Raw genomic sequence first — 27,914 nt, 5'->3', positions numbered from 1 at the left:
TAGGTAATGTGACTACATCAAACCTAAAAACTTCTGTGTATCAAAGGACACAACAGAGTGAAAAGTCAACCTATGAAATGGAGTAAATATTATATCCAGAATATATAAAGAACTCTTATTGAGAACAAAAATAACCCAATTTAAAAACGGGCAAAGGACTTGAAAAGGCATTTCTCCAAAAATGATACACAAATGGCCAATGAGCATATGATGTTCAACATCACTAATGGGGAAATACAAATCAAAACCACAATGAAATATCATACCCATTAGGATGGCTACTATTTTAAAAAAAAAAAGAATAGAAAACAAGTGTTGGCAAGGATGTAGAGAAATTAGAAAACTTGTACACTGTTTATGGGGATGTAAAATGGTGCATCCACTATAGAAACCAATATGGCCATTCCTCAAATACTTAAAAATAGAATTACCAGGGGCACCTGGGTGGCTCAGTCCATTAAGCATCTGGCTCTTGATTTTGACTCAGGTCATGATCTCACAGTTCGTGTGATAGAGACCTACGTCAGGCTCTGGGCTGACAGCGCAGAGCCCACTTGGAATTCTCTCTCTTCCCCTCTCTCTACCCCTCCCTGTTCACATGTGCTCTCTCTCTCAAAATGAATAAACATTTTTAAAAAATAGAATTACCATATAATTCAGCAATCACACTTCTGGGTATACATCCAAAAGCATTGAAAGCAGTATCTCATACAGATATTAGCGTGTCCACGTTCATAGCAGTACTATTCACAATAACCAAGAAGTGGAACCAACTCAAATATCCATTGATGGATGAATGGATAAACAAAATATGGTATATATATATACAATGGAATCTTATTCAGTCTTAAAAAGGAAATCCTGTCATATGCTACAACATGGATGAACCGTGAGGATATTGTATTAAGTGAAATAAGCCAGTCACAAAAAGACAAATAAATAGTTGACCCAACAAGAGGGTTTGAACTGCACAGGTTCACTTACACACAGATTTTTTTACATAAATACAGTATAGTACTCTAAATTTATTTCTCTTCCTTATGATTTTCTTCATAACATTTTCTTTTTCCTAGCTTACTTTATTATAAGAATACAGTATATAATATATATATGTATATATATATATATATATGCGTTAATTGACTGTTTATGTTATTGGTGAGGCTTCCAGTTAACGGTAGGCTATTAGTAATTAAGTTTTTAGGGAGTCAAAAGTTATATGTAGATTTTTGACCATGGGAGTTGGTGCCACAACCCCCATGTTGCTCAAGGGTCAACCGTAATGTATGATTTTACTTGTATGAAGCATCTAAAGTAGTCAACCTCTTCCCAATCCTCAGTTCTTGATTTCTGGGGTTTCCTTCCAAGCAATGGTATGAGAGTAGACTTAGGTAAGACAACGTTGGACCAAACAGTGACTCCAACCAAGTCAGCAAGGGAAGCAAGCCCAGCGGGATCCTGAAGCTCTCCAAGCCTACAATCTCATTCTTTGTATGTGATAAGGTCTCCCAAATTTCTCTCCAGATTTCACCCCAAGGTGGAGCTAATTACATCCAGTGTAGTTCCACTTCTCATTACTTTTTACCTCATTTTCTTTGTCATTTTCTCATTGCACTATGATTAATTTAAGGAACCTAAAATGGGGCCCGAAGCTAGAACATTCAGAAGTGAATATGACATTTAACTCTACCTGGTTGGATTCTCACTAGGTTCTTGACCACCTTCACTTTTATAATCAAAAGAGTAACAGTTTTGCAACACTTTTTGTGTGTTCTTTCCCTGTTGTGTCTCTCTCCAACAAGTCCTAGATAATGTGTACATTTGTTCCTGAATTTACCAGCTAACCTTGATGGCTTTCCCTCCTTTATGCAATAATTTTACTTCATAGTTCCCCTAATGAACAGTATTTCCAAGTTAACATAATAATAACCTAAGGAAAATGCTAAGCATAGAAAGAAAAATAAGGTAGGTTCTTTGCCGTTAAGGAATTCTTAGTCTAACAGCAGAGACAAACATATAAACAAGCAACTATAATAAAGTCTGAAAAGGAACTAGTAGAATGCACACACAGAGGAAGAAGTGATTAACCAGTCTCAGGGAGCAGGAAAGGAAGTGAAGGCCTGGTGGCATGAAATAGCATGTGAGGTTCAGGAACTGCAGTAGTACAGGCCTACCAAAGCAAGACCTACAAGAAAACAGATGACAACAGTGAAAGCTGAATAAGTAGAAAGAGGCCAGACTATGAAGATTCTTCAGTATCATGCTAAGTAAGGCATTTCCACTTCCTATAATAAACAACAAGACCCATTAAAAAGGCCTCATTTTGAAAAAATTTTGTGGAATTAGTATATAATCCTAAAAATAGGTTTGGGTTATGTATGTATCATTCCTTAGTCTTAACAGTTTATTGTGTTTTATAGTTTTTCAGTTTCTTTGTTTGGGAATAGGATTGGTAGTTAAAATACTGAAAAAGTAAAACCAAATGAAAAATGGAGTGATTACCACACAACCATGCAGCACAGGGCCATTGGACGATGAAACCCAGCTGTTTCCTTCCAAGTCCAGGATCATTCTCTTTGGTATTTCTCCCTATACATAATGATGAAGAAAATACATTGTAAATAAATTAGTGTAAATCCAAAAGAGAAAGAGACTTTGAGGAAATGGATTTGTCTTAATTTATATAACTTTTCTATTGAGGGTTTTGTTTTCTTTTGAGACATTAGCATGAATACCCAGTGTTGGTGGATTTTTGTTCCATCATGTGGATACTAATGTAAGAGGAGGCGGGGATTTCCTCTGACCCTTCTTCCTTGTCTGCTTCTTAACCTCCTTCCTGTGTTCAGGCAATTAGCCACAGTTCTTTGCTGGACACCACGGACCAGACTGACAGATGGCCAACAGCCAGCACTGCTCACGCCTGGAATTAAGTTCATATGTTTTGTTACTCAAGAGATAATCAAATTGCAAGTCTATTTCTAGATATTAATTCTTGACTGCTCTCCAGAAAATGAGAAATATTGTTACAGAAAATAAAGTTGTTTTTTAAATTAACTCTGCTTGAACATTAAGAACATTTTCCCAAATAACACACCCTTTTCCTTTTACTAAAAACTGTACACATTGTACTACTCTATAGTTTTTACAGATTTGCCCTGCTTCAAAGGGCTAGTTCAATTACATATCACTATTGCATTTAAAATTCCTCTACATTTAGAAATTTTACTTATTAAAAAGAACTTCTGGATACCTTTCCTTTTTCAATTCCTCCACTCAAGCATTTATATAAGTGCCGTAAGAAATCATGTTTAGTTTCCCAAAGAAACTTAAAACATGATGCTTTTGAAGTGTAATTGGAAATAAGAAAGCACTTGACAATTTTTGCTTAACAAATATCATTACACCCACTTTTAATTTTTAGATTTGTATGAATTTTATTTTTTTTTTTCAACGTTTATTTATTTTTGGGACAGAGAGAGACAGAGCATGAACGGGGGAGGAGCAGAAAGAGGGAAACACAGAATCGGAAACAGGCTCCAGGCTCCGAGCCATCAGCCCAGAGCCTGACGCGGGGCTCGAACTCACGGACCGCGAGATCGTGACCTGGCTGAAGTCGGACGCTTAACCGACTGTGCCACCCAGGCGCCCCTGAATTTTATTTTTAACAAAGGATGCATCTCAGCTTGTTCAGAATTATAAAAACAATTGGCTCTCCAACTTAATATTGTTTCTCATATGTATGTCTTCCATATCTATTAATGGAATACCGCCACTCAAAATGAAATTCTAAAAAATAAAGCTGCCTTAATTGAAAAAGTAAATATAAGGCATTTCTTACCTTATCAATAAGACATATTGGTACTATTACATATTTACCAGCTTATAAGGTTACTTTTGCTTTTTTCTGAAATTAATTTAGAAAACATATAATACATGTTAGTGTAACTTTGAGATTAAGTCACATGGATATGCTTTCCATTCATTAATTATTGTCACACATAGATAGAAGTAACATATAATTCAATTTTATAAATGTGCGATTTCTCATTGCATTTGGTATTTCAGCCTCGCCAAACCCAGAAGTCATCAAGATAAATTCAATTCCGGATATAGTAACAAAAGTTGAAGACTACTATCTTAAAGGATATATTGTTGGGGCTATTCATCCTGTTATACAACCTGTGGGGCAGCGAAAACACCTACCTGCAAGTTACCTGTACAGGGTAGTGCTATTGCGCTTGAAGTTAAGGTAAGCCTAGTGTTCAAGGAAACAGACTAAGAAGCTGTCGAGACAGTTTTCTTTGGTTAAAAGAAAAGAAAGTTTGAACGTAATGATGGGGAATAAAGGATATTTAGGGGGGTTGGTTGAGAGCACATTTTCTAGTGGTTAAACCTGGAATGAAAGAAGGAAACTTACACCTCCCTCCTTTTTAAAACTCTTCCTTGATTTTAGCCCCTTGCAGACAAATGGGTCCTAGATGAGGATGTCGGTGAACAAAGGAAAAGGAAGATAGACTCAAGAAGCACCTAGAAGCTTCAACAGATGAGGGAGTAGTTGTCAGCTACAAGTCCTGTCACTGGGCTAAAAGAGATGACTGGACCAATGAAGTCCACTTTCACTGAGTGTTTTTTTTTAACTGTCCTATACTATTTTAATAATAGTGGCAACAGAAACTAGCTCTACCTTCTAAGCAGTTTACAGCAGAAAGGCCTACATGCCGAGTTCTCACAAATTGATAGACTTCAGCCTTTTCAAAAAAAAAAAAAGGGGGGGTGTAAAGACCATCCATTTTAGTTCATTTTTTTTCACTTTTTTTGGTAGCTGCTTTCCCAAATAATACTGCAACCATTTTTGCCAGCCTAGCTTGTAAGTTTGATAGTTTTCAAAATACAGTTGTCCTTTCCAGTGAGAGTGAAAATAACCAAATTAAGTCTTTGATTAACACATTAAATTTTTTTTTTTAATTTTTTTTTCAACATTTATTTATTTTTGGGACAGAGAGAGACAGAGCATGAACGGGGGAGGGGCAGAGAGAGAGGGAGACACAGAATCGGAAACAGGCTCCAGGCTCTGAGCCATCAGCCCAGAGCCCGACGCGGGGCTCGAACTCACGGACCGCGAGATCGTGACCTGGCTGAAGTCGGACGCTTAACCGACTGCGCCACCCAGGCGCCCCAACACATTAAATTTTTTCACCCAACTCTTTAACTATATCAATCCATCCCAAATACCAGGGTAAAAACTGTTTTCTCTTTTTAGTGATGGCCTAACAATTGATTGCTTTAACTAAGAAAGGGCTAAGCAAAGAAAGATGCTTTTAAGGGACACTGCCTGCTACTTATCAGTATAAACCTATTTATACATGTCTGAGAGGGTTTGTACAGGCGTCAGCTTTCACCATTAGATCAAATTTGATCAGATACTCCAAACATTATTAAATAAACATGTCATTTTATCACACAGTAGCAACACTTCTAATTATAAATCTTATAAACCATGTATAAATTATTTTGTCTTTTTTAACATTATTTCAAATGGACTTAGTAGTGCTCTGACAAGGCTAAGAATAAGCAAGGGGTAATGATCAGAAAAGAAAAAAAAGGAAGAAGACAGGACAATATTTATTTGCATTTAAAGAGGACCTTGACTAACGTTTTTGTACAATAATCAAGTGTAACAGTGATCTAAAATCATTTCTTACAATTTTTATTAAAACCGCTGATGAATTTTTTCTTCCATATCAAATCATAAATTATATTAATAGAGGTTTATATTAAGAAAATTCAACCTGTTTTTCTGGTATTTTCACCTAAGAAGACCACCATTATTAATTTGAAATAACAACAACAACAAAAAGATTGCCTTGACCTTATTTGTGAGTTGCTCTCTCAATTTTACATAAGCATATTAGCTGAAAATGATCAATTGACTTCCAACCATGGGTATATTCTCTGTTACAGCCTGAAGCATTCGGCAGCATCCAGTGGACAAAGACGCCCAAGGCTCGTGATTGAGGAATGTCCTCTAACTTATGAGACACAAACAAATGACATAGCAAAAGAACTGATAGAAAAGGTACTAAATGTATAGATTTTTTCATGTGATATTGAGAAATATTTGGTATTTCTTCTTCATCAATCTCCTTTCTTACCTTAAAAAGAACAGGGAAATGGTAAGTGACTTATTCTTCCAGAAGTTAAAACATATTGAAGCACACATACTAAATTATACAGAGTTAGAAACAGAAATACAGGTCAATGGAAATGCCAGCAATAAATTTACACACCTATAAGAAGTTTGGAAACAAACCCGATGAAATGAAGTGGGAAAACAACCATCCCAGAAAACAACTGCTGGGGAAATGGACAATTTGCTCTGTGTAAAATAGACTCCACACATTTCAAATAGATAAAGAGGTAAATTTTTTTACCTATAAAAAATACAGAAGAAAACAAAACAATAGACATACTGAATTATGAATAAGTTGAGGAGTTTGAGAATATAAATATAATTTATATATTAGGAAAATTAAGCTTAAAAAAAAGAATCAGTGTGGGGGGGATCTCCAATAAATGTGTCTTAGGGGGGTTTATTTAAAAAATATATAAAATGAATACAAATGCATGAAAGTAATGTCCAGTCTTGAATGGACAGACAGAATCCACAGACAGCAAAATACAAAAGGAAACATAAACTACAGACCTTTGGAAAAAGGTTCAACCTAACTAATAATTTTTAAAATAAAACTGAGATTTAATACCTCACCAATATTAACTGAGAAATTAAATTGAAGGTATTAAATCCAGTGTTGGAAGAGCTTTAAGAAAACATTCATATATCGCAACTGGCATCGTAACAAATTAGTACATTGTAGTAAATTAGGTGTTTCTGGATATCAATCTGGTCAAAAATATCATAAATACCATTTTATTCTTTAGAATCTATTCCAAGAAATTAATTGAAAAGGGGAAAAGTCATTTTTATACAAAGTAGTTTAATCAACAGTGAATAAAGAGGCCAGATTCTCAGTAATTGGAAAATTGAGGAGATAGCAATGGTACATCCATACAATGCAATATTTTATGGGGACTAAACGTAACAACTATATTGACTGTTGAGATAGAAAAGTCTATACAAAATAACTTAATTGAAACTTAAACAAAAAATTGAACACTATATGCATATTGATTAAGACCAAGAAAAATTATACATTTATAAGTGTTCTAAATTGATGGGATTTTAAGTGAAAGTTTTTCTTAGTTGCATTGATACATTTGTAGGGTTTAGGTTTTATTTAAATGAATATAGCCAAAAACCTAAGGCATTTCCTTTCAAGTAAGAAACTGAGTTTGCTCACTGTTTCTAGTATTGGTCCCAAGGTTTAAGTGGTCTTGTGTGTCAGAGTGTCTATAATTTGTATATAGCCAGTTAGAGCTGCTAATGATATTTCTTTTAGGTATAAAGTCACCATTCAATAAGGTTTTCAGGAACAGTCTTTGAGACTAGATTTTTATAAACAAGCTACGCATACTGTTTACTACTACTAATCTGGGAGATTTCAACTTGTTTTTCTGGGAATAAATCCCCTCCAGAAAATTTCTTTTGAAACAAAAATGTAACTACTAATTTAGTCTTAATAGATCACCATCAGAGCCCTTGTTTTGCATTTGACTTCCTGGACACAGTTAAAGATCTATTTAAACAGGAAAGTACTGTTATTTCAGCAATCAGAGTAATGGATTTATTTCATGAAGAGAAAAGCTTCAGGAAACATAGCACATGAACTATTTGAACATTGCCCCATGTATGAACAAGAGCAGTAGATGAATGCCAAATGTTATTTTGGAACAATTGTCTTACATAAAGAGTTTATTGTTGAATAGCTAGATTTTAAGTCATTTTAACTTTAGATCAATATTTGTTTTATGTTTAAAATTAGATTTATAAGTGTTTTTCTCAGGATTTTAAAGTAAAAATAACATTTAAAAATATCAATCTTCCGATTTAAAAACTGGAAAAAAAACATTAACACTATATTTGTTACCAAATGTTTCCAGCTAAAACTTTCTAGTAATAGAAAAAGCCTTCTGTACTTTTTCACCCAAATCAACTAATAAGACCTAGAGAAAGAACTGACAATAAATTTACCCATTTCCACCTGCAGAAACGTCATGCCCCCTTACCACTCCCTCTTCTCTCCCAGGACACCTGATATAAAGGACAATTTGTGGTTATTTTTAAGGCTTCATGCATTGTTACAATCTCAACATGTCCATGTATAGGAGTAAATGATACTGCATCAGCACTATCCTCTGTCTTAGCTCCACACACCTATCACCTCTGTCCTGCCCAGAATTTTCCTTGCTGACTAGAGCTGAGTGACCATTGTCCCCTTTGAGTGGGTAATGCTCTCTGGTTTTGCCCCAGTTCTTCCCGGCCCTTTTCATTGCAACCTCCATCATAACTCTTTCTTCCCCTCTCAGGGTAGCATTTAAAACATGTAGTTTAGGGGCGCCTGGGTGGCGCAGTCGGTTAAGCGTCTGACTTCAGCCAGGTCACGATCTCGCTGTCCGTGAGTTCGAGCCCCGCGTCGGGCTCTGGGCTGATGGCTCAGAGCCTGGAACCTGTTTCTGATTCTGTGTCTCCCTCTCTCTCTGCCCCTCCCCCGTTCATGCTCTGTCTCTCTCTGTCCCAAAAATAAATAAACGTTGAAAAAAAAAAATAAAAAACAAATAAAAAATAAAAAAAAATAAAACATGTAGTTTAAATGTTTAAAACAGTGGCCAAATTAAAGATGTTGCTATTTCTTCATTTTTACTTATTTAACCAATACTTATAGAGCACCTGTAGGTACAAAACGGCACAATACAAAAATGATTAAGATACAGTCCTTGCCCTCAAAAGAATTGCCAGCTTAACAGAGGAGAAAGACGTGGACACAAAAAGAACAAAGAAATGTAGAAAAAGCAGAGAAAGGGGAAAGTGCTGGGCATGAAAATGACCTTCTTAACGTCTCAAATTATTTCACTGGCATTATGTAATGTTCTTCTGAATCCTATTCTTTAACTTATACGATTGAATCTGATCATGTGCATTTGGCCTGATAGGAGACAATAGCATCAAGATATAAATAGATGGGAAAGCTTCCTAAGAGTGAATTGGGCCTATGCATTACATGCACACATTTGTCAAGAATTAGACTTCTAACATTTTTCTTTACCCACATCAAGCAAGCAATTCTGTATGTTTTTGCTTTTAATGTTTTTGCTTTGTTAATTAAGATGTATTTAGTCATGTTATTTTTGAGGATTTCTTGGAATAGCTTTTAATTTTGCCTCAGTGGGAGAAACCATTGTTAACAGGCCTGCAAAAATCATGTTATAGAATTATTAGTTCTTCTCAAATAGTAACCTTTTGAAGAAAAATGATTCCTGTTTTCATAATTTCTTTTATTTTTATTTTTTAATTTTATTTGAGAGAGAAAAAGAGTACGTGAGAGCAGGGAAAGGGGCAGAGGGAGAGAGAGAAACAGAGAGAGAAAGAGAGAGAGAGAGAGAGAGAGAGAGAGAGAGAGAATCTCAAGCAGGCTCCATGCTCAGTGCAGAGCCAACACAGGGCTCAATCTCACGACCCTAGGCTCATGACCTGAGCTGAAATCAAGAGTTAACGCTCAACAGACTGAGCTCCCCAGCAACTGCTTCTTTTCATAACTTCTAAAGTGTATCAGTTCTATTTAAAGAAGTCACAATAATACTGTGACATAGACTTAAGAGTAGTGCTTTGTTACAGGTTATTAATTTGTTTATGAATGGGTCTTTAGTTAGTGGTCAATTTACTTCATCTTATGAATTTCCTTAATAAACCTACAGGTTAACTGATAAAGTGATCAATGTAAATGAATTTTACATCTTGCTCTACAATCTCTTTTAGATTAATATAGCTGCTAAGAGAGGAATGAAATTTGTTGGATTCATATCACAGCCTTATTCACCACTTAAATTCTGCAACGGAACCAACCATGATGAAGACGTAGAGTCAGTGCTGCCTCTGAGACACACTTCAGATGAAAACTGTAAAAGTTGGAATGAAGGAACATTAAGTGGGCAATCATCTGAGAGTGGAATTGAGGAAGAACTTCATCATGAAAGTGAACAGTGTCAGATGGACCGAGATGGCAGCCCCAGTTATTCTAAATCAAGAAAGGGAGAAGGTAATAGACAAGATGAGTAGAAATAGTATATTAGTTTCAATTTAGTAAAAATAAGTTTTTGAGGGGTTTTTTGGAAATACGAGACAAAGTAAACTTCTGAAACTACAAAAACCGAGTAAACTAATATATTACCCTCATCTTGATTTTGTTTTTAATTATTACAGCCAGAAATAAGGTAAGGCAGTTTTTCAAACAGTTGTCCCTGGCATGGTCATACAATACCATCCATATAATGAAACTTGGTTTGAAACTTGGTTTCCATTTAGTCATTCACCAACTCCCCTATAAAATGGAGGCTATGCGTGTATACAGAAAGTGATTCTATAAATATAGAAAGCTGTTCTGATTTATGTTTGTTTTTTGCAAACAGAGTGTGAGAATTTTAGTTTTGGCCTTTCCCATTTCATGGATGGTTTTTGCCCTTGAAGTTAATTGACTTTCTTTGATGATCAATTAGAATATGAAAATGCACACCATGATGAAGCAATTAATATAACAATAGTGCCTGCATCCGAAAATAACTTTAACCATTAGTTTTAGTCTACTTTGCCAACTAGCAACTCTTCCCAAGCAATTGAGACCACTTCCTCATGCATCTTGGCCTGCTCAGAGTTTTCTGATATCTTTGCAAGCATGCTTTTAAAAAGCACTGTTAAAGAAAGTCAAAGACTATGCACACCTTACAGTTAAGAGCTCTGGAGTCAGGCTGCCTCAATTTCTTTATATAAAGGGAGTTGTTGTGAGAAGTAGCTAAAAGATAAGGCACTGTGCCTGCCACAGAATAAATTCTGGAGTAAGTTAGCTGCTATTGGCTGACCTTTTGATCTAAGTTAGTGCTGAAGCTGTACCCACTCGTGTAACACACTGCACATATGCACATTGGCTTTCTGGTTGTAATGAGATGTGCTCAATCTCGTGAGCCTAGCAGAGACCCATCAACCATGGTCAGCACAATCCTTTTATGAACAAGCCAGGAGCACTTCCTAATTCATCGTCTCATCCTTCCTCACTGCCACCACCACCCTCCTATTTTCTCACTAGCTCCTTAACTAACAATCACCCTGATTTTCTTGCAGTGTAAAAATTTTAAGAGCAAGAGTTGTTGAAGATATGGTCAGAGACCTATTTGCTATCTGCTACCCAGTGCTGCCTTTAAACTCCCGCTGGTTCCCATCCCGACCTGATTAGATCAAGTGTCTATTTCTAGCCCTTTTAAATTCTAAATCCAAAATGATGCCTACTTAATTTAATTAACAATCTTTATTTTTTTAATTTTATTTTTATATATTTTTAAATTTACATCAAATTAGTTAGCATATAGTGCAACAGTGATTTCAGGAGTAGATTCCTTAATGCCCCTTACCCATTTAGCCCACTTCCCCTCCTACAACCCCTCCAGTAACCCTCTGTTTATTCTCCATATTTATGAGTCTCTTCTGTTTTGTCCCCCTCCCTGTTTTTATGTTATTTTTGTTTCCCTTCCCGTATGTTCATCTGCTTTGTCTCTTAAAGTCCTCATATGAGTGAAGTCATATGATTTTTGTCTTTCTTTGACTAATTTCACTTAGCTTAATACCCTCCAGTTCCAACCACATAGTTGCAAATGGCAAGATTTCATTCTTTTAGATTTCCGAGTAATACTCCGTTGTATATATATACCACATCTTCTTTATCCATCCATCCATCGATGGACATTTGGGCTCTTTCCATACTTTGGCTATTGTTGATAGTGCTGCTAGAAACATGGGGGTGCTTGTGTCCCTTCAAAACAACACACCTGTATCCCGTGGATAAATGCCTACTAGTGCAATTGCTAGGTCGTAGGGTAGGTCTATTTTTAGTTTTTTGAGGAAACTCCATACTGTTTTCCAGAGTGGCTGCACCAGCTTGTATTCCCATAATTAACAATCTTTAGATTCCACTTTCTAAATAGTTTAAATCCTATACTTCTTTATAATTTGTCTATGGCAAAAGTTCTTAATTTGAGCTGTCAGGGTGGGGTAGTGGCAGCATGAGGTTGGGGGAGATACACACAAAAGATCTCTTGGAGAATCTGGTGAAATCCACAGAGACTCAATCCAGAAAAATGCACATGTACATACATACCCCCAAATACTTTTGCAATGCAAGTGGGTTTAGACTTCCTAAACACAACCATAGAGGTGGGTCCCTACACCACTCCCCAAGTTAAGAATTTGTCAACTTATGGAAAAGTAGAAGATATGACCTAGCAGTTCCATGTCTACATATGTATGCTAGAAGCTACTCCCACATGTGTGTCTAAGGAAACATGAACAATGTTTATAATGACAAAAATTTGGAAGCAATGTATATGTCCATCAACAGGAGAATAATAAACTAGAATATTATGTAGCAGTTTAACTAAATGAATAAGGTCTACATGTATTAATTCCACTCCAAGCAAAAGAAAATCAATTTATAGATGCATATATACAACACCACTTTTTAAAAGTTTTTTAAACTTCAGAATATCATATATATATATATATATATATATATATATATATATATATATATGGGTATATAAAAGTATATTAAAAGAATAAAAGCTTGCATGAGAATAATAAACACCAAATTATTATAGTACCTATTTCGGGAGAACTGGATTAGGGAAGACTACATAGTAAGCCTCAACTACATCCATTTCTCATTTTCTGGAAAAATAAATCTGAAGGAAACATGGCACAAGGTCAACATTTAATAAAACTGAGTGGTGGGTAATTTTATTATTCTCCATGTTTGTCTGTATGCCTGAAATACATGAGTAATAAAAAAATGTTTAGGAATCTTTTCAATAAGTAAATTAATAAATAAATAATCTTTCTTCTTTTCGAATGCCTATCCCTAGAAAACAAGTTGTATACAATATTCAATGTTTTCGATGATGAATCAACCTGCTGGACCTATCAGGAAGGCATCCTGTCAATGAAAGTAACAAGAAAAGGATCTGTCATTAGTACACTTGATGCCGATTGGCTGGAGTTAACTACATTTTATTATAAACAAGGCTTGTCTTTAATTGATTCTTTTGTATGCTGGGAAACATCTAAAGGTATGTTTTATATTATAATATATTGATACCTAAAAAATTTGACCTGTATCAGAGTTGGTGGAAATGTTTTTGCCTCTCAAGATCTATGGCTAAAAGGACAGGAATTATTCATTATTATTCATTATAAAATTCATTAGGAATTAGATTCCAATTATTACACAGCTATGCAACTTTAATTTAAAAGCTTAGGGGCTCCTGGGTGGCTCAGTCGGTTAAGCGTCAGACTTCAGCTCAAGTCATGACCTCACGGTTTGTGAATTTGAGCCCTGTGTTGGGCTCTGTGCTGACAGCCTGAAGCCTGCTTCTGATTCTGTGTCTCCCTCTCTCTGCCCCTCCCTTACTCATGCTCTGTCTCTCTCTCTCTCTCTCTCTCTCTCTCTCTCTCTCTCTCTCAAAAATAAATAAACATTAAAAATTTTTTAATAAATAAAAGCTTAATCATAGTGTGTGGTAGAATTGTAATGTTTGCTGTCGGGTTGTAACTATCAGGTATAGACAAACCACTGTGTGATTGACTTGTAGGATTTTCCAAATAAGATGTATTATAACAGTCCAGTTAAAAGGATTATAGTGGCATTTGATAGTTACTATCCAAACTTATTACACTATCCTAGATTTGGACACTATCTAACCATGTACTCCAATCTATATCTGACTCTAAAATTTGTATAGAAAAATAATCTTTGGTTTAGAAAATGATATTTACTCTATTTTTTCTGCGTTCCCTTTATCTTTCAACTTCCCCTAGTCTTCCTCTTTTAGTTACGATGGGATATGTAATCACTCATGTCTATCACAAAAACAACAAAACTTTCCAAAAGTTACTTTCTAGGGAAAGTGTTCTAAAAAAGAAATTGGTGGGGCGCCTGGGTGGCACAGTCGGTTGGGCGTCCGACTTCAGCCAGGTCACGATCTCGCGGTCCGTGAGTTCGAGCCCCGCGTCGGGCTCTGGGCTAATGGCTCAGAGCCTGGAGCCTGTTTCCGATTCTGTGTCTCCCTCTCTCTCTGCCCCTCCCCCGTTCATGCTCTGTCTCTCTCTGTCCCAAAAATTAAAAAAAAAAAAAAAAAAAGTTGAAAAAAAAAAAAGAAAAAGAAATTGGTGCTGGGGCACCTGGGTAGCTCAGTTGGTCAAGCCTCCAACTCTTGATTTCATCTCAGGTAATGATCTCACAGTTGTGAGATTGAGCTCTGCACCAGGCTCTGCCCTGGGCATGGAGATGCCTTAAGATTCTTTCTCTCTCTCCCTCAGTCCCTTCCCCACCCACGTGCACATGCACATACCCACGCTGTCCCTCTCTCTCTCTCAAAAAAAAAAAAATAAAAATAAAAAAGAGATTAGTGCTAAAAGAAAAGAAAAACTCATAGTTAGGAGACTTGAAAATTGCATTAGGAAGGATGAAGGCTATGAAAACCAAGATTAACTAACTTAATGAGGCTAGAGGAAAGAACAAAAAAAGCAAATGAGATATCAGTATTCTTTACTATCATTAAGTCAGCCTATTACATCAGGGATACCTTAACTAATAGAACTAAAGACTTTGGATGATTATTTAAAATTATCAAGAGTCATGGTCCAAAATTATCAAGAGTCATGGTCCAATAAGTTCTTTTAACCAGCAACCAAGAGTAAGGATCTAGCCTATTGAAGTACCCAGAAATATGGCCCATAGCACACAGCCCATAGCAGGTGCTCAATAGATAGTTCTTAGTATTTTGGTTATTGGAAACTTCCTCCAAGGTGGTCTTTTATGGAAACAGCAAAATCTTTTTTCTTTAAGTTTATTTATTTTCAGTATATGTGCTGCCGAAGCAAGCACAAGTTTATTTATTTTCAGAAAGAGACAGAGAGTGCATGCATATGCACAAACAGGGGAGGGGGAGAGGGGAAGAGAGGGAGAGAGAGAGAGAGAGAGAGAGAGAGAGAGAGAGAGAGAGAAAATCCCAAGCAGGCTCCATGCTCAGCACAGAGCTCGACTCCAGTCTTGACGCCACGAACTGTGAGATCATGACATGAGTGAAACCGAGAGGCAGACACTCAACCAACTGAGCCACCCAGGCACCCATAAGATTTTTATTTTTAAGTAATCTCTACACCCAACATGGAGCTCAAACTTACACCCCAAGATCAAGAGTCTCATGCCCTTACTGACTGAGCCATCCAGGTGCCCCAGAAACAGCAAAATCTAAGAAGAGCATGGACTTTAGGATGAGATAGACCAGGGTTTGAATCCTATGTTCTCTACTTATTAGCTGGGTGATCTGGGGAAGTGAGGTGAGCTCACTGAGCCACAGTTTCCTATAAGGGGAGTAAAAATACTCCCTACTTTACTGCTATAAAAATTTGATAAGATGCAGTATGTACAAAATGACTCCCACAGTGCCTTACCCACTGTCAGAGCTTATTTTCTGGAGTTAGTTTTCTTTCCTGCAGCTTGTGTGCAGCTACAGTACTTTTAGTATGGATCAGCTACTTGGAGGTCAGTTTATGCTTCATATATTTCTTTCTCTCTTCTCTTCCTTCCAAAAAGTCTAGTTGGAGACATTTCAAAATTTGGTTTGTTACTAACTGCTGAAGGAAAAACTAGAAATACTCCTTTCAGAATCTCTTTCAGGCATCCCCGCCTTGGGCCTTGCCTGATGAAAATAAAATTAGCCACAGCAGTTGCCAGCCAGAGACTCTGTAGAGCTTTTGTTCATAAAGCCTCAGAAGCTATTTAGAGAGCTCAGGGGAGAATCTCTCCCTCTCAGCAGCTCTGGAATGTCTCATTAGACATTTTACATTGCAGGCCATGCCAAGCCCCTAATGAGCCACCACGGTCTGTGGGGCCTGGCAATTGGGTGTGTCTCTTGGGACTTCCCTAGGAGTACACAGGGAAGCTGCAGAGGGGAAATTGTGACCCATGCCTGTGTCACTGTGAGAAGCAAGTCGGAGGAAGCAGGGCTGAATTGGTTGCTTTGTTCTGGGACATTTGATGCCTGACAGTAAAGCACATAGGGGACAATGCGTATTTTGTTTTGTCTTGCTTCCATCCTCTTCCAAAATATTGTCAGAAGTCAGCTCACCATGAGAAATAAAAGCACAAAACCAGACATTGCACAGACATTTAAATACCTTACTCCACAAATCTCATAAAATACCTTCTTCTAGAAAGAGGGAGAGGGGGAACAAAACTTTTACCAAGTTTTCTCCTTTGGTGGGGTCACGGTGGAGAGGTTATAAGGACTGTGAAATTCCTCTTCAGTGCCCTTTCCCACGCACTCTCAAAGCCTTCTGCTTCAAAAAGCCCCACAGGAGAGGTACCCAGCGGCCGTCTTGCTGTTCTTGCAGCCTGAGGGTTCCCACTGCAATGGTTTCCTGTATCTGACATTCTCCAGCATTGTTGGGTCCTCACCAAACCGGTCCTCTGCTGGAATCACTGCACACGCACAGGGGCTTGCACTATAGGGCAAAGAACTCCAACTGGTCCCAATTGAGCCAACAAAGATAAAACACTTTATTTTACCAGAATGTGTAGAATCCAGTGGGCAGTTGGCATGGGTTGAGATGAGCAGCTTTGCCAGCTGATATAAAACACACACACAGACACAGACACAGACACAGACACATATACACCCATGAGTCCCCATACTCTACTAGCCTACAAATGCCCCCATTATCCTCAGAGAATAGTCTCTTCCCACCTTTAGTTCACCCACATCTTAAGGCTACATTTTGATTTTTTATGAATTTTTAGACTTAAGTTCATTTCGAACTCTTCACCCCTATAAAAATGCTTATGTGAGCTGACAGGCAAGGTGTATCAGAATGAGGAGTGAGGTAGAGTACTGACAAAGAAAATGTATTTATTCACCACAAATATGTGTATGCCAGGCCCTATGCCAGGCACTGGATTTACAACGATGAGCAAAATGGACATCTTCCCTACTCTCAAAAAGCTGGCCCTGTGGCATCAGGCAGTCAGGCGGTAATGGGTACAGAAACATATGTATCTAATTTCAAACTGGAGAAAAGTGTTGTGACATTACCTAACACCATATTGTAAGGAGGGATCAGGAGGTCCCGCCTGACAAGGCACCAATCACACTGAGACTGGAAAGCCAGCATTCTAGAGCCACAGGCAGACCGTTCTAGGCAGAGGAAACACCCCCAGATGTACAAAAACCCCAGGGCAGGAAAGAGGAACAGGGAAAAGGTCTGTGTGCTGGAGCAGGGTATGAAGAGAGAATGGCTCCATACAAGGTAGAAGTGGTAGGCAGCAGCCAATCTTATAAATAATGCAACAAGAGCTAACATGTATTTGTACTTACTATACACCAGCATTGTTCTAAGCACTTTAAATTTATTAACTCACTTAATCCCACAGCAACCCTGTGGGGTTGGTATGATTATTCCTCTTTTGTAGATGAGGAAGCTGAGGCACAGAAATATTTTAAAATGTGCCCATTTTCATGCAATTAGAAAGTGGGGCAGGGGGCACCTAGGTGGAGTGTGTGCTCCTAAGCAAAAACTTTAAACATCCTGCCAGGATTTTTATTCCAAGTCATTCACTGAAGATTTAAAAAGGGAGTTATGGAGGTGCCTGGGTGGCTCAGTCAGTTAAGTGTCTGACTTGGGCTCAGGTTATGATCTCACATTTCATGAGTTTGAGCCCTGTGTCAGGCTCTGGGCTAACAGCTCAGAGCCTGGAGCCTGCTTCAGATTCTGTGTCTCCCTCTCTCTCTGTCCCTCCCCCACTTAGGCTCACTTTCTCGCTCTCTCTTTCAAAAATAAGCATTTTAAAAAATTAAATAAATAAATAAATAAATAAATAAATAAATAAATAAATAAAAGAGGGAGTTATGACCTGTTATGCATTCTTAAAATAACTTCTTCGGCCTCATTTAGGGAAGTGGATTAGAGAGGGCAAGAGTGGAAGGGGGGGCTGCCATCAAGAGGCTGAGACTTGTTTTGGAGACAGAATGTTCATGAATGAGGTACAAAATGGGAGTCTCCATATTTGCCCTCCAGGCCTACCTCTAGGCAGTTTGATGCCAAAAATGACACATGGACCAAAAATACTAAAATGGAATGTTACCTTTCCTCACATTTACATAAATGCCACTGTCATATGTAGCTGAAATGAATGTGTCAGAGCACATGGCCAGACAAGTAAGCCACTCCCTGAGAATTTGTTAAGCTTGTGCTTCTTAAACCAGGGCCCAAGTACCCTGAGGGTATGCAGCCTTGTGCTAGGGAGTACACAGGTTCAAAGGATAGAATGTCAATATTACTTAATATGGGGAGTTGGAGAATTTACTTTTTTACATAATATATTTGAAAGGAATGCAAATATTGCATGGATTTTAAGATATAAACATTAAGACGTTAAAGAAACCTTATTCTTGCCACAAATCAATTCAAACTGTACTTGGAGACTATCCTTCAAGGGTACAGGTATACTTTCCTTTGCTACTGATGGTATTTGGCTAAAAAAATTAAGAAGCAGTGGGTCAGGTCAATGCTTTGTAACATTTTCATATTATGCACACATAGAAAATGATAAGATAATAAGGCACATGGGTACAAGAAGATAAAGCTTCTCTGAGCAGGAGGGGGCATCCCATATCTTGGCACTTCTGGAAGGGGTTCTCAGAACACCAATGGGCCAAGACATACTGGGTGGGAAGCTCTGCAATATGTACTGTTAAGAAGTGACTCAGTTCTATAGGTGCCTGGGTGGCTCAGTAGGTTAAGTGTCAGACTTTGGCTCAGGTCATGATCTCATGGTTCATGGGTTTGAGCCCTGTTTTAGGCTCTGCTGACAGCTCAGCTTTGGATTCTGTGTCTTCCTCTCTCTGTGTCCCTCTTCTGCTCACACTCTTTCTCTGTCTCAAAAATAAATAAAAATGTTTAAAAATTTTAAAAAAATGACTCAATTCAGGAACAGTTATTAAGTAACCGTTTACAATTATCAACTCATCCATTACCTGGAAGATTTAACACACCAAGCACCCAAACAGCCACTCCCCATGGGACCTTCCCTGACACCCTGCCTCGCCTCCACTTCTGTTAGGGAGAATTTTTCAGGAGATATTAAATACTTTCTCCTGTGTAAGCTTCATTCATCTGTGGCTCTGGGGACTGGCATGGGAGCTAAGAAGGTCAGCCAGGACCTTGGGGGCTCTAAAGTGAGAAGGGAGGGACATAAGTATAATACACGTATAGAAAAGTGCATTAATCTTATGCGTACAGCTGAATAAAAACAAACATTCAAGATATAGAGCATCTCTTTATATATCAGTTATATCTCAATAAAGCTGGGGAGGAAAGAATTCAGAGGGGGAAAAAAAGGTACAGAACATTTCCAACATCCCAGAAGCCACCTCATGACCCTCCCCAGTCAATGTCCTCCCACCCAGAGAAAGCATTATTCTAACGTCCATCCCCATAGATTAATTTTGCCTGTTTTTGAACTTCACATAGGTTGAAGTATACAGTATTTACTCTTTTGTGTCTGGCTTCTTTTCTCAACATAGTTTCTGAAATTCATCCATGTTGCTACATAGCAGTGAGTCTTACTTTTTTATTCTTGTGTGGCATTTTTTGAGTGTACCATGGTTTCATTCTTTTAAACCAAAAGAAATTTAGAAGTACTAAGATATCCCAATATTGAGAATAAGAAAACAGACACAGAGCTACAAAACCACATTGTAATCCCAAAGTAAATAAGAAGCAGATTATAATTAACTACATAATTATCACAGTATATAATTATTTCTAAAATTCATACCCCCTTTCTAAAAAAGGACTTGGGACATACATATTTTTAAAGATGGTCTTGTGAAGCTCTAAACTTACGATAAAAAGATTTGCTTCCACTGGTCACTTTGGTATGACAGTGGACAAGTACATTTAAAGGAAGTGGAACATACACTGTAATTAGAAAACTAACTCTAACTAGTAAATTAAACTTTACTGGGTTTGAGGGAACCAATCTAAACAAGGTAAATTCTTCACGGTATTCTGCCCTAATTGTAAATGATGTAAATAATAATGATGATGATTTTCTCCTAAAGCTTATAGCCTGTTAATAAAAATCAAAACCAAAAATTACATTGAAATTATGTTTGGCTTCTTTATCTTTAAGCTTAATAGATCACTTGAAAATGTTGTAGGCTTTAATTTAGATAAATGTCCAGCAGAGAGACTCTGATGCGACATTGTACTGTATAAAAACCAAACTGTTTAGCCAGCACGTGACCATGGGAAAATTGTCTCCTATTGCAAAATAGGAGACAAAAGAACGTCCATAAAATCAGTTTAGTTTTCGCCAGCTGGTTATTGTCAACTATTCAAGAAAATGTCAGAGAGGCCCTCCCTTAAAACTTCCTTCCCAGCAGGAATTCTTTTGACAATGACTTCTGTTTAGGATTTTCCTGTTACCATTCTTTCATTATTTTTTTAAAAGCATCATTGAGGTAAAGAATTGTTTCGTGTTTATATTTTTTTGAAGTAATCTTACCTCACATTAGTTTGAATATCACACCTATAGTTTCAAGAATATACATTTTTATGTTTTCTCTCCTAATGGTGTAATTAATGTGCATAAACATATAGGTCAGAAACCAAAATTTGATTTCAGGGTGAAGGTCAGTTCCCAGTGCTTTTTAGACTTAGGAAATCCACTTCTCACTGTATGATATTATTTTATCTTGTTTTTGTGTTTGTAGTTTTCATATTTACAGTTTGATTTTAATTCAGTGAAGTACAAAATTGTCTTGACCTTCCCCAAAAAACCCTACAACAATAACAACTCTCAAAGAGGAGGATGTTATTGATTCAGCCAAAACAAGTGCTGATTAATTTATATGCTTTTCTTTCAGCTTCCTAAAAGGGTTATCTAAGGATTTAGATGATCTTAGGAGACACTCAGTATTTGCCACTCTTCTTAATTGCATCCTTTTCCTCACAGGGGACCATTTGCCTAAATCTTTGGAAGGATTCTTTATCTATGAAGAAGAAGGTTCTGGAGTTCCAGGTTCCAGTAGGAAAGGAAATGATGCCATCGTAGTAGAACAATGGACTGTTATTGAGGTAAACTGCAGTTTTCTGACAGTTTAGCTTTACTTTTCTATTTAGTTTTACTTGTTAAAGATCTTCATTGCCTAATACCTGCAGTATCCTTCAAACACATGTTTGTGCAGAGTTCAGAATTTTATCACAAATGCATAAACAAACTGTATAGATTTGTGAAAAGGTGATTTCCTTTACTCCATGTTCAACTCCGTGATAAGATAGTAAAATAATTACCTGTACCTAAATAGCAGTAGATTCCCAAGGATTTGGCATTATAATCCTGAATAAAGTTCCCAGGCACTGAGACTCTCTTTACACATGCCATGACAACTGGTTGAAACTGAAAAAAAACTCAGTCAATAACTACTATTTTATCTCCAAGAAACCAATGTGACTGACTTTTATTTATTTATTTATTTATTTATTTTACCTTGTGAATTGACTTTCAAAGGCAAAAATATCCAAAAGGTGTTCTCTCTCTCACCAGGCCAAATATGTACACACAGCATTGTCCTTCCTAATCAGAGATGACATTGCTGCTGATGTTGTGCACTCTGAATTCAGATGTCACCGAATGGACTGCCCTTGAGGTGTACAGACTGAATTCAGGTATATTGTGTTGTGTGTATGAGGCCCTCACTGACAGGCTGTTTCATAGACACATGTGCCTTTCTGGCCTTATAAAGGCATACAGAGAGGCGTAGCTCATTTTCAAATAAACTAGAAATCCCAATGAGGGGGGAGAAAAGGATTTGGGGGGAGAGGTAAAGCTCCTAGTAAAAATCAATTCCACATGAATAAAAAGCAGGGAAACAACTCAGCATCTAAGCCCCACTTGCCTTTTACTTTCTGATCTTCACTTCCTACTCTTATCCTCACTTCCCAACCCCTGGTCCAGTGTTTCTAACCAGTATGGTCTGTAAACTACTTGGATCCACGTCACTAGGGAGCTTTTCTAAATGCAGATCCCCTAGCCCCATACCTTAAAGTCTGATGCCTGAACAAGACTGAGGGAACACAAAGGAAGGCAGGCCCAAACTCTGGAGAACCAGATGGAAACCTCTCTCCACTCTGATCCCCAGTGTCTCTACTTTGGTTCAATGGTTAGAACGCAGCAAGTAGCAGAAAATGAAGCCCAGGAAGACTGCAGCTGATGAAACTGTACTTAATGGAGCATGAACTCCCTTTATTGTAACACCCATCACCCTTTATTGTAATCACTTGTGTTGCTGGTCATCTTGCCATTAAGGCTATGAGCTCTTATGCTTATTCATGCAGGGCTGTGAAATCAAAACGGATTATGGCCCTCTGCTGCACACTCTGGCTGAGTTTGGATGGCTCCTGACAAGCGTGTTGCCTACACCTATACTGCGACATGACAGGTAATACCAGAGTAGCCTTACAAACTCTCATTTAATTCAAAATATAGTTCATTTGTTAGATAACTCAATTCAGCAAATGCTTATTTAATGCCTACAAAAAGCATTTCACTGAACTTCTAATCTGATTTCATGGACCTTGGAGATCAGCTAATCTAATCCCCTCAAGTTATAGATGTACAAACTATAACATCTCCTCCCCAAGGGCATGCAAGCAGAGCCAGGCAGGGGCGCAAGACCCACTCCCAGCTCAGGGCAACTCAAAATGCCTGGAGTCAAGGGGCGCCTGGGTGGTTCAGTCGGTTGAGCATCCAACTCTGGATTTCGGCTCAGGTCATGATCTCACAGTCGGTGAATTCGAGCCCCACATCAGGCTCTCTGCTGAGTGTGGAGCCTTCTTGGAGCTCTGTCTCTTCTTCCCTCTGCCCCTCCCCAGCTCGTGCTGTCTTTCTCTGAAAGTAAATAAATAAGCTTAAAAAAAAATGTCTAGAGTGAAGACTGAGTTGATGTAACTCTGCAAACAGAACAACTCAGGCCCCTCTGTAGACCTCTTGTCCTCCCCCTCCTCACTGTGCACGCAATCCAAGGGAGGCAGGAGCCCAGGCACTGCTGCCTTCACCTCTCCCCTCTGGTAAGGTGGCTGAGCTCTCCCCTGGAGCACGAACTCATTAGCTGTTTCCACTAAAATAAACTGCCTACATTAGAACCAAAGTGCCATCACTTCACAAATACCAACCTTTCCTTTTCCCCTTTAGTCAATCGTACTTTGTTTTTTTTAGAGACAGAACGAGAGAAACCAATTAAGTCTTCTGTATAAAGAGCTTTGCTGTCCCCTGGACACAGAGATGTTCCCTCTACCTTCTTTGGCTTCCAGAAAATGATCGAGTGCCAACGTGGTCCTGCCTGGGCCAGTAACTACCTGCCAAGGACAGCACAGTACCACGTGGCCTTACCCTTTAGCAGCGTCAACTGTGGTTCAACACTCTTGAGTAATTGTCAGGTGTAGCTGAAGGAGGCAGCTCCTCCTTTCTCAGTCTCACCCACCCTCCTGCCTCCTCTGGTTCTCCCAGTTTTGCAACCTACCCCTGTCCAGTATCCCAACTTCCCCCCACACTGTAAAAACATTTGATTGGCATGGTTTTATATTAAAGCCGCATCTTCTTCAGGTGGGAAGAGAGACAAAGACTGATACAGAGTAAAGATACTCAGGCTTTCAAAGGAGGGGTTAGAAATAAGCAATTAATCTGCTTTTCTTCTCCGGGATCTATTGGTAACTGTACTCAAGTTGTGAATGACAACATCCTGAAGCATTAGTTCCCAACTGTTTAAATCTGTGACATAGCTGTCAGGTCACAATACAGTGGTAATTCACAGGATTTGGTCTTTAAACGAAGCAATATGAAACACCTGGGGAGCCTATGCACCTACAAATGCTGGAGGGCCACCCCAGTGGAACAGTCAGAAGCTCTGAGGGTGAAACCATGAATCTGCACTTTCACAAGCCTCTGAAACTCGTTAACATTAGAAGAATTGTGCAGGAGGTAGTGAGAAAGGAACTCCTCTTCCCTGCCTTTCTACCCCTCATAGCCATGCTCAAGCATTGGCCTATCCCACTGCCCACTCTCCCTCAGAATAACTTGTGTATTTGGCCTTCTCATCTCTTTTTGATGATTATCATTGGTGTGTAATTTAGGATATCATCTGGCCCATTACAGTTAGCTCTTCCTAAGAGTACTCTTGAGTTCTGAACCTTTCGTGTTCCTTTTTCCCCGGTGAAAAATATATTCATCATTCCTCCCTCCCATTCACTCAGGGATTCTACTCTCGTGAGTCTAAATTTTTCTTGGGATGCCTGACTGGCTCCATTGGTAGAGTATGTGACTCTTAATCTCAGGGCTGCAAGTTCAAGCCCCACACTGGGCATGGAGCTTATTTAAAATTAAAATGCAAAAAAAAAAAAAATAGTTTTGTCTTGAAGTATGAGTGACTGCTTGGGCACTGATTAGATAGCAAGCCTGCTGGGCTGGGTGCTGAGCCAGAAAACACAAGCTGAAGTTCCTTCAGCATCTCCTGCTTCTGGTTGGTTTAGGATTGAGGACAGGATTGAGACCGAGTATAATGTGAAGGGGGAGTGTTGTGGAAACCAGAGACACACTTGACTGGACCACCTTGTCCTGTATGTCAGACTGTATGAAGTCACAGGCTTCCCTGATGAGGAGAGGGCTCACTGGAACAAGGAGTAGCTGTACATTGTCTTTGAAGCAGAGATAACACCACTGCCTCTCCACTGTTCTCCTGTACCCCTGTTCCCCTTGAGGTGCTGTGGGGTCACAGTAGGCCTTTCACACCCTCCTTGTGAAGGCTTATCTTCATGTGTAATTAAAATAGCAAAAGGGCTAGTTGCTGGACTGCTCATAAAGCAACTGTTTCGAACAGCAAAAAAAAATGGACACAGTATAGATGTCTGTCACTAGGAATGGTGTGTGTTAAGGCTAAAAAGCTACATAGCAAAGTCTAGTGAATGATTAGCTCTGGGACTATGGGTAGGAGACAGGGAAAGTGGGCGTTTCTGCTTTGTCTTTATACATTTTCTGCTATTTGACTTTCTACAAGGAATACATATTCTGTGATTTTTAAAACTAATTTTAAAGAGTAAAAAAATCAATCAATTACTAAAAAGATGTGACAGCTGTATCTGCCGTGAAGGAGCCTGTGTCTGGTTAAGCTTAAATTTACTATATAACCAGGCTTGCACTTGGGTTATGGCAGGTCAAACTTACATACCAGGGCAAGTATAGGTTGTACAGCAGCATTAAAAAGAGGAGTAAAGACTGTCAAAGTTAGACAGAATCTTCACCTGAGTGAAGTTTAAAATGAGTTTAAAAAGCAGCATCACCATTTAGCAGGTCTCCATTTAGAATCTGCTGTTTACCCTGGATGGGAGATAGTACAGGGGCACCTGGGTGGCTCTGTCAGTTAAGTGTCTGACTCTTGATTTCAGTTCAGGTCATGATCTTAGGATTCATGGGGTCAAGCCCTATGTCCAGCTCTGTGCTGCCCATGTCTGACTCTGTGCTGCCCATGTCCGGCTCTGTGCTAGCAGTATGGAGCCTGCTTGGGATTTGCTCTCTCCCTCTGTCTCTGCCCCACCTGGTTGATTTGGGACTGAAGACAGGATTGAGACCAAAGGTGGTAAAGAAGAGGTCTCGAGTATGTGTACGCACGTGCACACTCCCTCTCTAAAAATAAATAAATAGATAAATAAACGAAAATAGTAGAAAAATACTTTTTAGCAGTAATCACCCATTTGTAACAAGGCACACTAGAACAGTGTCTACTGTTCTTTTGTACTCAGGAATATTGTGCAATATTGATGTTTATTTTAATCCTTTACGTCTTGTAACTTGTGTTCTTCCAAGTGCCTGCAAGGTAGATGCTATAGGCTGAAAGTCAAGGTTCATTGTTACTATCCAGTAACAAAGATTGTTGATAAAACCGGTTTATCCTCTGCCTTCTTATTCTTGTCCAAATGTGCTATCTCTGTCAGTCACATGCTTGTCTTAGCTGCTGTAGTACACACAAAGATAGTACTCACTGTCAGTCATGTCATCTTTAAATATAAAGAAAAATACCATTTAAATACAAAAAAAAAAAAAAAAAAAGAAGATACCACATACAATTCATCTTGGTCCTAGTGGAGGATAGAGCCTAAAAATTTTTAGTATAGAAGAAGAGTCTGGGATGTGAACCAAACTATTCTATAGGAACTAATCCTTTAGCAGAACCAAAATCCTGAAGTTGAAACCAGTTATGCAAGCGTGATCACTCAGCCTGTCATAAATCAGGATATTTCAGAAAATGTAAATACTGTGATTCACTATATACCAAATCAGCACTGATGATTACAAGTCAGTAAAGGAGCAGAAATAAATAACATCACTATAAAGATACATAAGCTTACACATACACTCATACCCAGAAAAACAAATAACTGTCATGACCTTTCTTTTGGGGCCCACATGTCTGAAAACATGAGTTAGAACCATTGTCAGTGAAAACTTTCTTCCTTAAATATTTTCATCTTGTACACAATCATGTCTTCCTTCAGCAATTTCGACTTTTTCCCACTCTTCTATCACCTAAACCATAACTTGAGTGGTCTGTAGACAAGGTATTTTCCCTTCATTTCTTTCATTACTCAAATATGTCATTGGATGACATAAAAATATTTTCCCAATGTGTCCTTACACTGAGGTTGTTGCTTCATCATCCTAGGCAATATCACACCACCAAGGTTGAAAGCCACATTGCCATGGAAACATGATAATGTGGTAATCAGATAACACTACATTATTCCAGGATTATTGCTGTCAGCTGTGAAAACTTGCCAGAATCCCTTCTTAATCGTTATCACTATGTAATTATACAAATGGGCCCAATCCTTTTCTTTTCAAGAAATCAACATGAAAATTGACATTAAACAATTCAGGGAAAATCTGGTAGAGGATCAAATTAGCTGAACTAGCAGCTAATATTGCTGCCCTTAAAATAATCACCAGAATAAAATGGAAGGGGAGCCAAAGTTCCCTCTGTTTGGCTCCCTCAAACCAACAAGGTCATTCCCCTCTCCCTGAATAATCATCTGGAAAGGGATGGGGGAAGGGGGCATCTTAACAGGAGCCCACAGTAATTCTGATGTGCTTTCAGAAAAACACTGAAGTATAACCTTGCAGGGGGACCATGAAAGCATTTTAGAATACAATATAGAAGAAAGATATACGCCTTCATTTATATCTCAGAAGACAGAATTGAAAAGCAGGGGTTTGGGGGTACAATGAATCATGTTATACTGTTCTGAGAATATAAAAACATCTGATCCTTAAGAACAAGATCTGAATAACAAAAAGAGAAAATTGTCTTCTCACTGTGATGCTGGGAGTCCTGCTCCCTCTTCCATCTTCTGCAGCCCTTGCAGAAAAGGCTCCACAGCCTTGTGGTCACCACAGCCCAGAAGCATAAGTCTGTGAAGTCACTTGAGACACTTTCATGTACCAATGATTTCCTCTCAATCCTCAAGTGGCAGCCAAAGCAGAGCTGCATATTTACACACAGTCAGGGAAAGGCTAGGGTTTCGTGTTTAGTTCATTCTAATGTGCTTCCCTTCCCTTCCTAATTTAAATTCTGTAGAAACAGTA

At 38.4% G+C, this 27,914-nt stretch overlaps 1 protein-coding gene across 2 annotated transcripts in view; it reads left to right on the top strand.

Moving 5' to 3' along the window:
* The window catches only part of RFTN2 (raftlin family member 2), a 65,435-nt gene that overhangs the window by 16,685 nt on the left and 20,836 nt on the right, over positions 1-27,914 (top strand). For both annotated transcript variants that reach the window (XM_040475772.1, XM_040475771.1), the window contains exons 2-7: positions 4,066-4,249; positions 5,962-6,076; positions 9,932-10,211; positions 13,081-13,284; positions 21,237-21,358; positions 22,619-22,722. In XM_040475772.1, the coding sequence (XP_040331706.1) occupies positions 4,066-4,249; positions 5,962-6,076; positions 9,932-10,211; positions 13,081-13,284; positions 21,237-21,358; positions 22,619-22,722 (1,009 nt within the window). The remainder of the gene's footprint in view (positions 1-4,065; positions 4,250-5,961; positions 6,077-9,931; positions 10,212-13,080; positions 13,285-21,236; positions 21,359-22,618; positions 22,723-27,914) is intronic.

The sequence above is a fragment of the Herpailurus yagouaroundi genome, unplaced genomic scaffold, assembly GCF_014898765.1.
Source record: "Herpailurus yagouaroundi ecotype Mexico unplaced genomic scaffold, PumYag 140, whole genome shotgun sequence".
Lineage (NCBI taxonomy): Eukaryota > Metazoa > Chordata > Mammalia > Carnivora > Felidae > Herpailurus > Herpailurus yagouaroundi.
The sequence above is the reverse complement of the archived record's forward strand: the minus strand, read 5'-3'. Positions and strand labels throughout refer to the sequence as shown.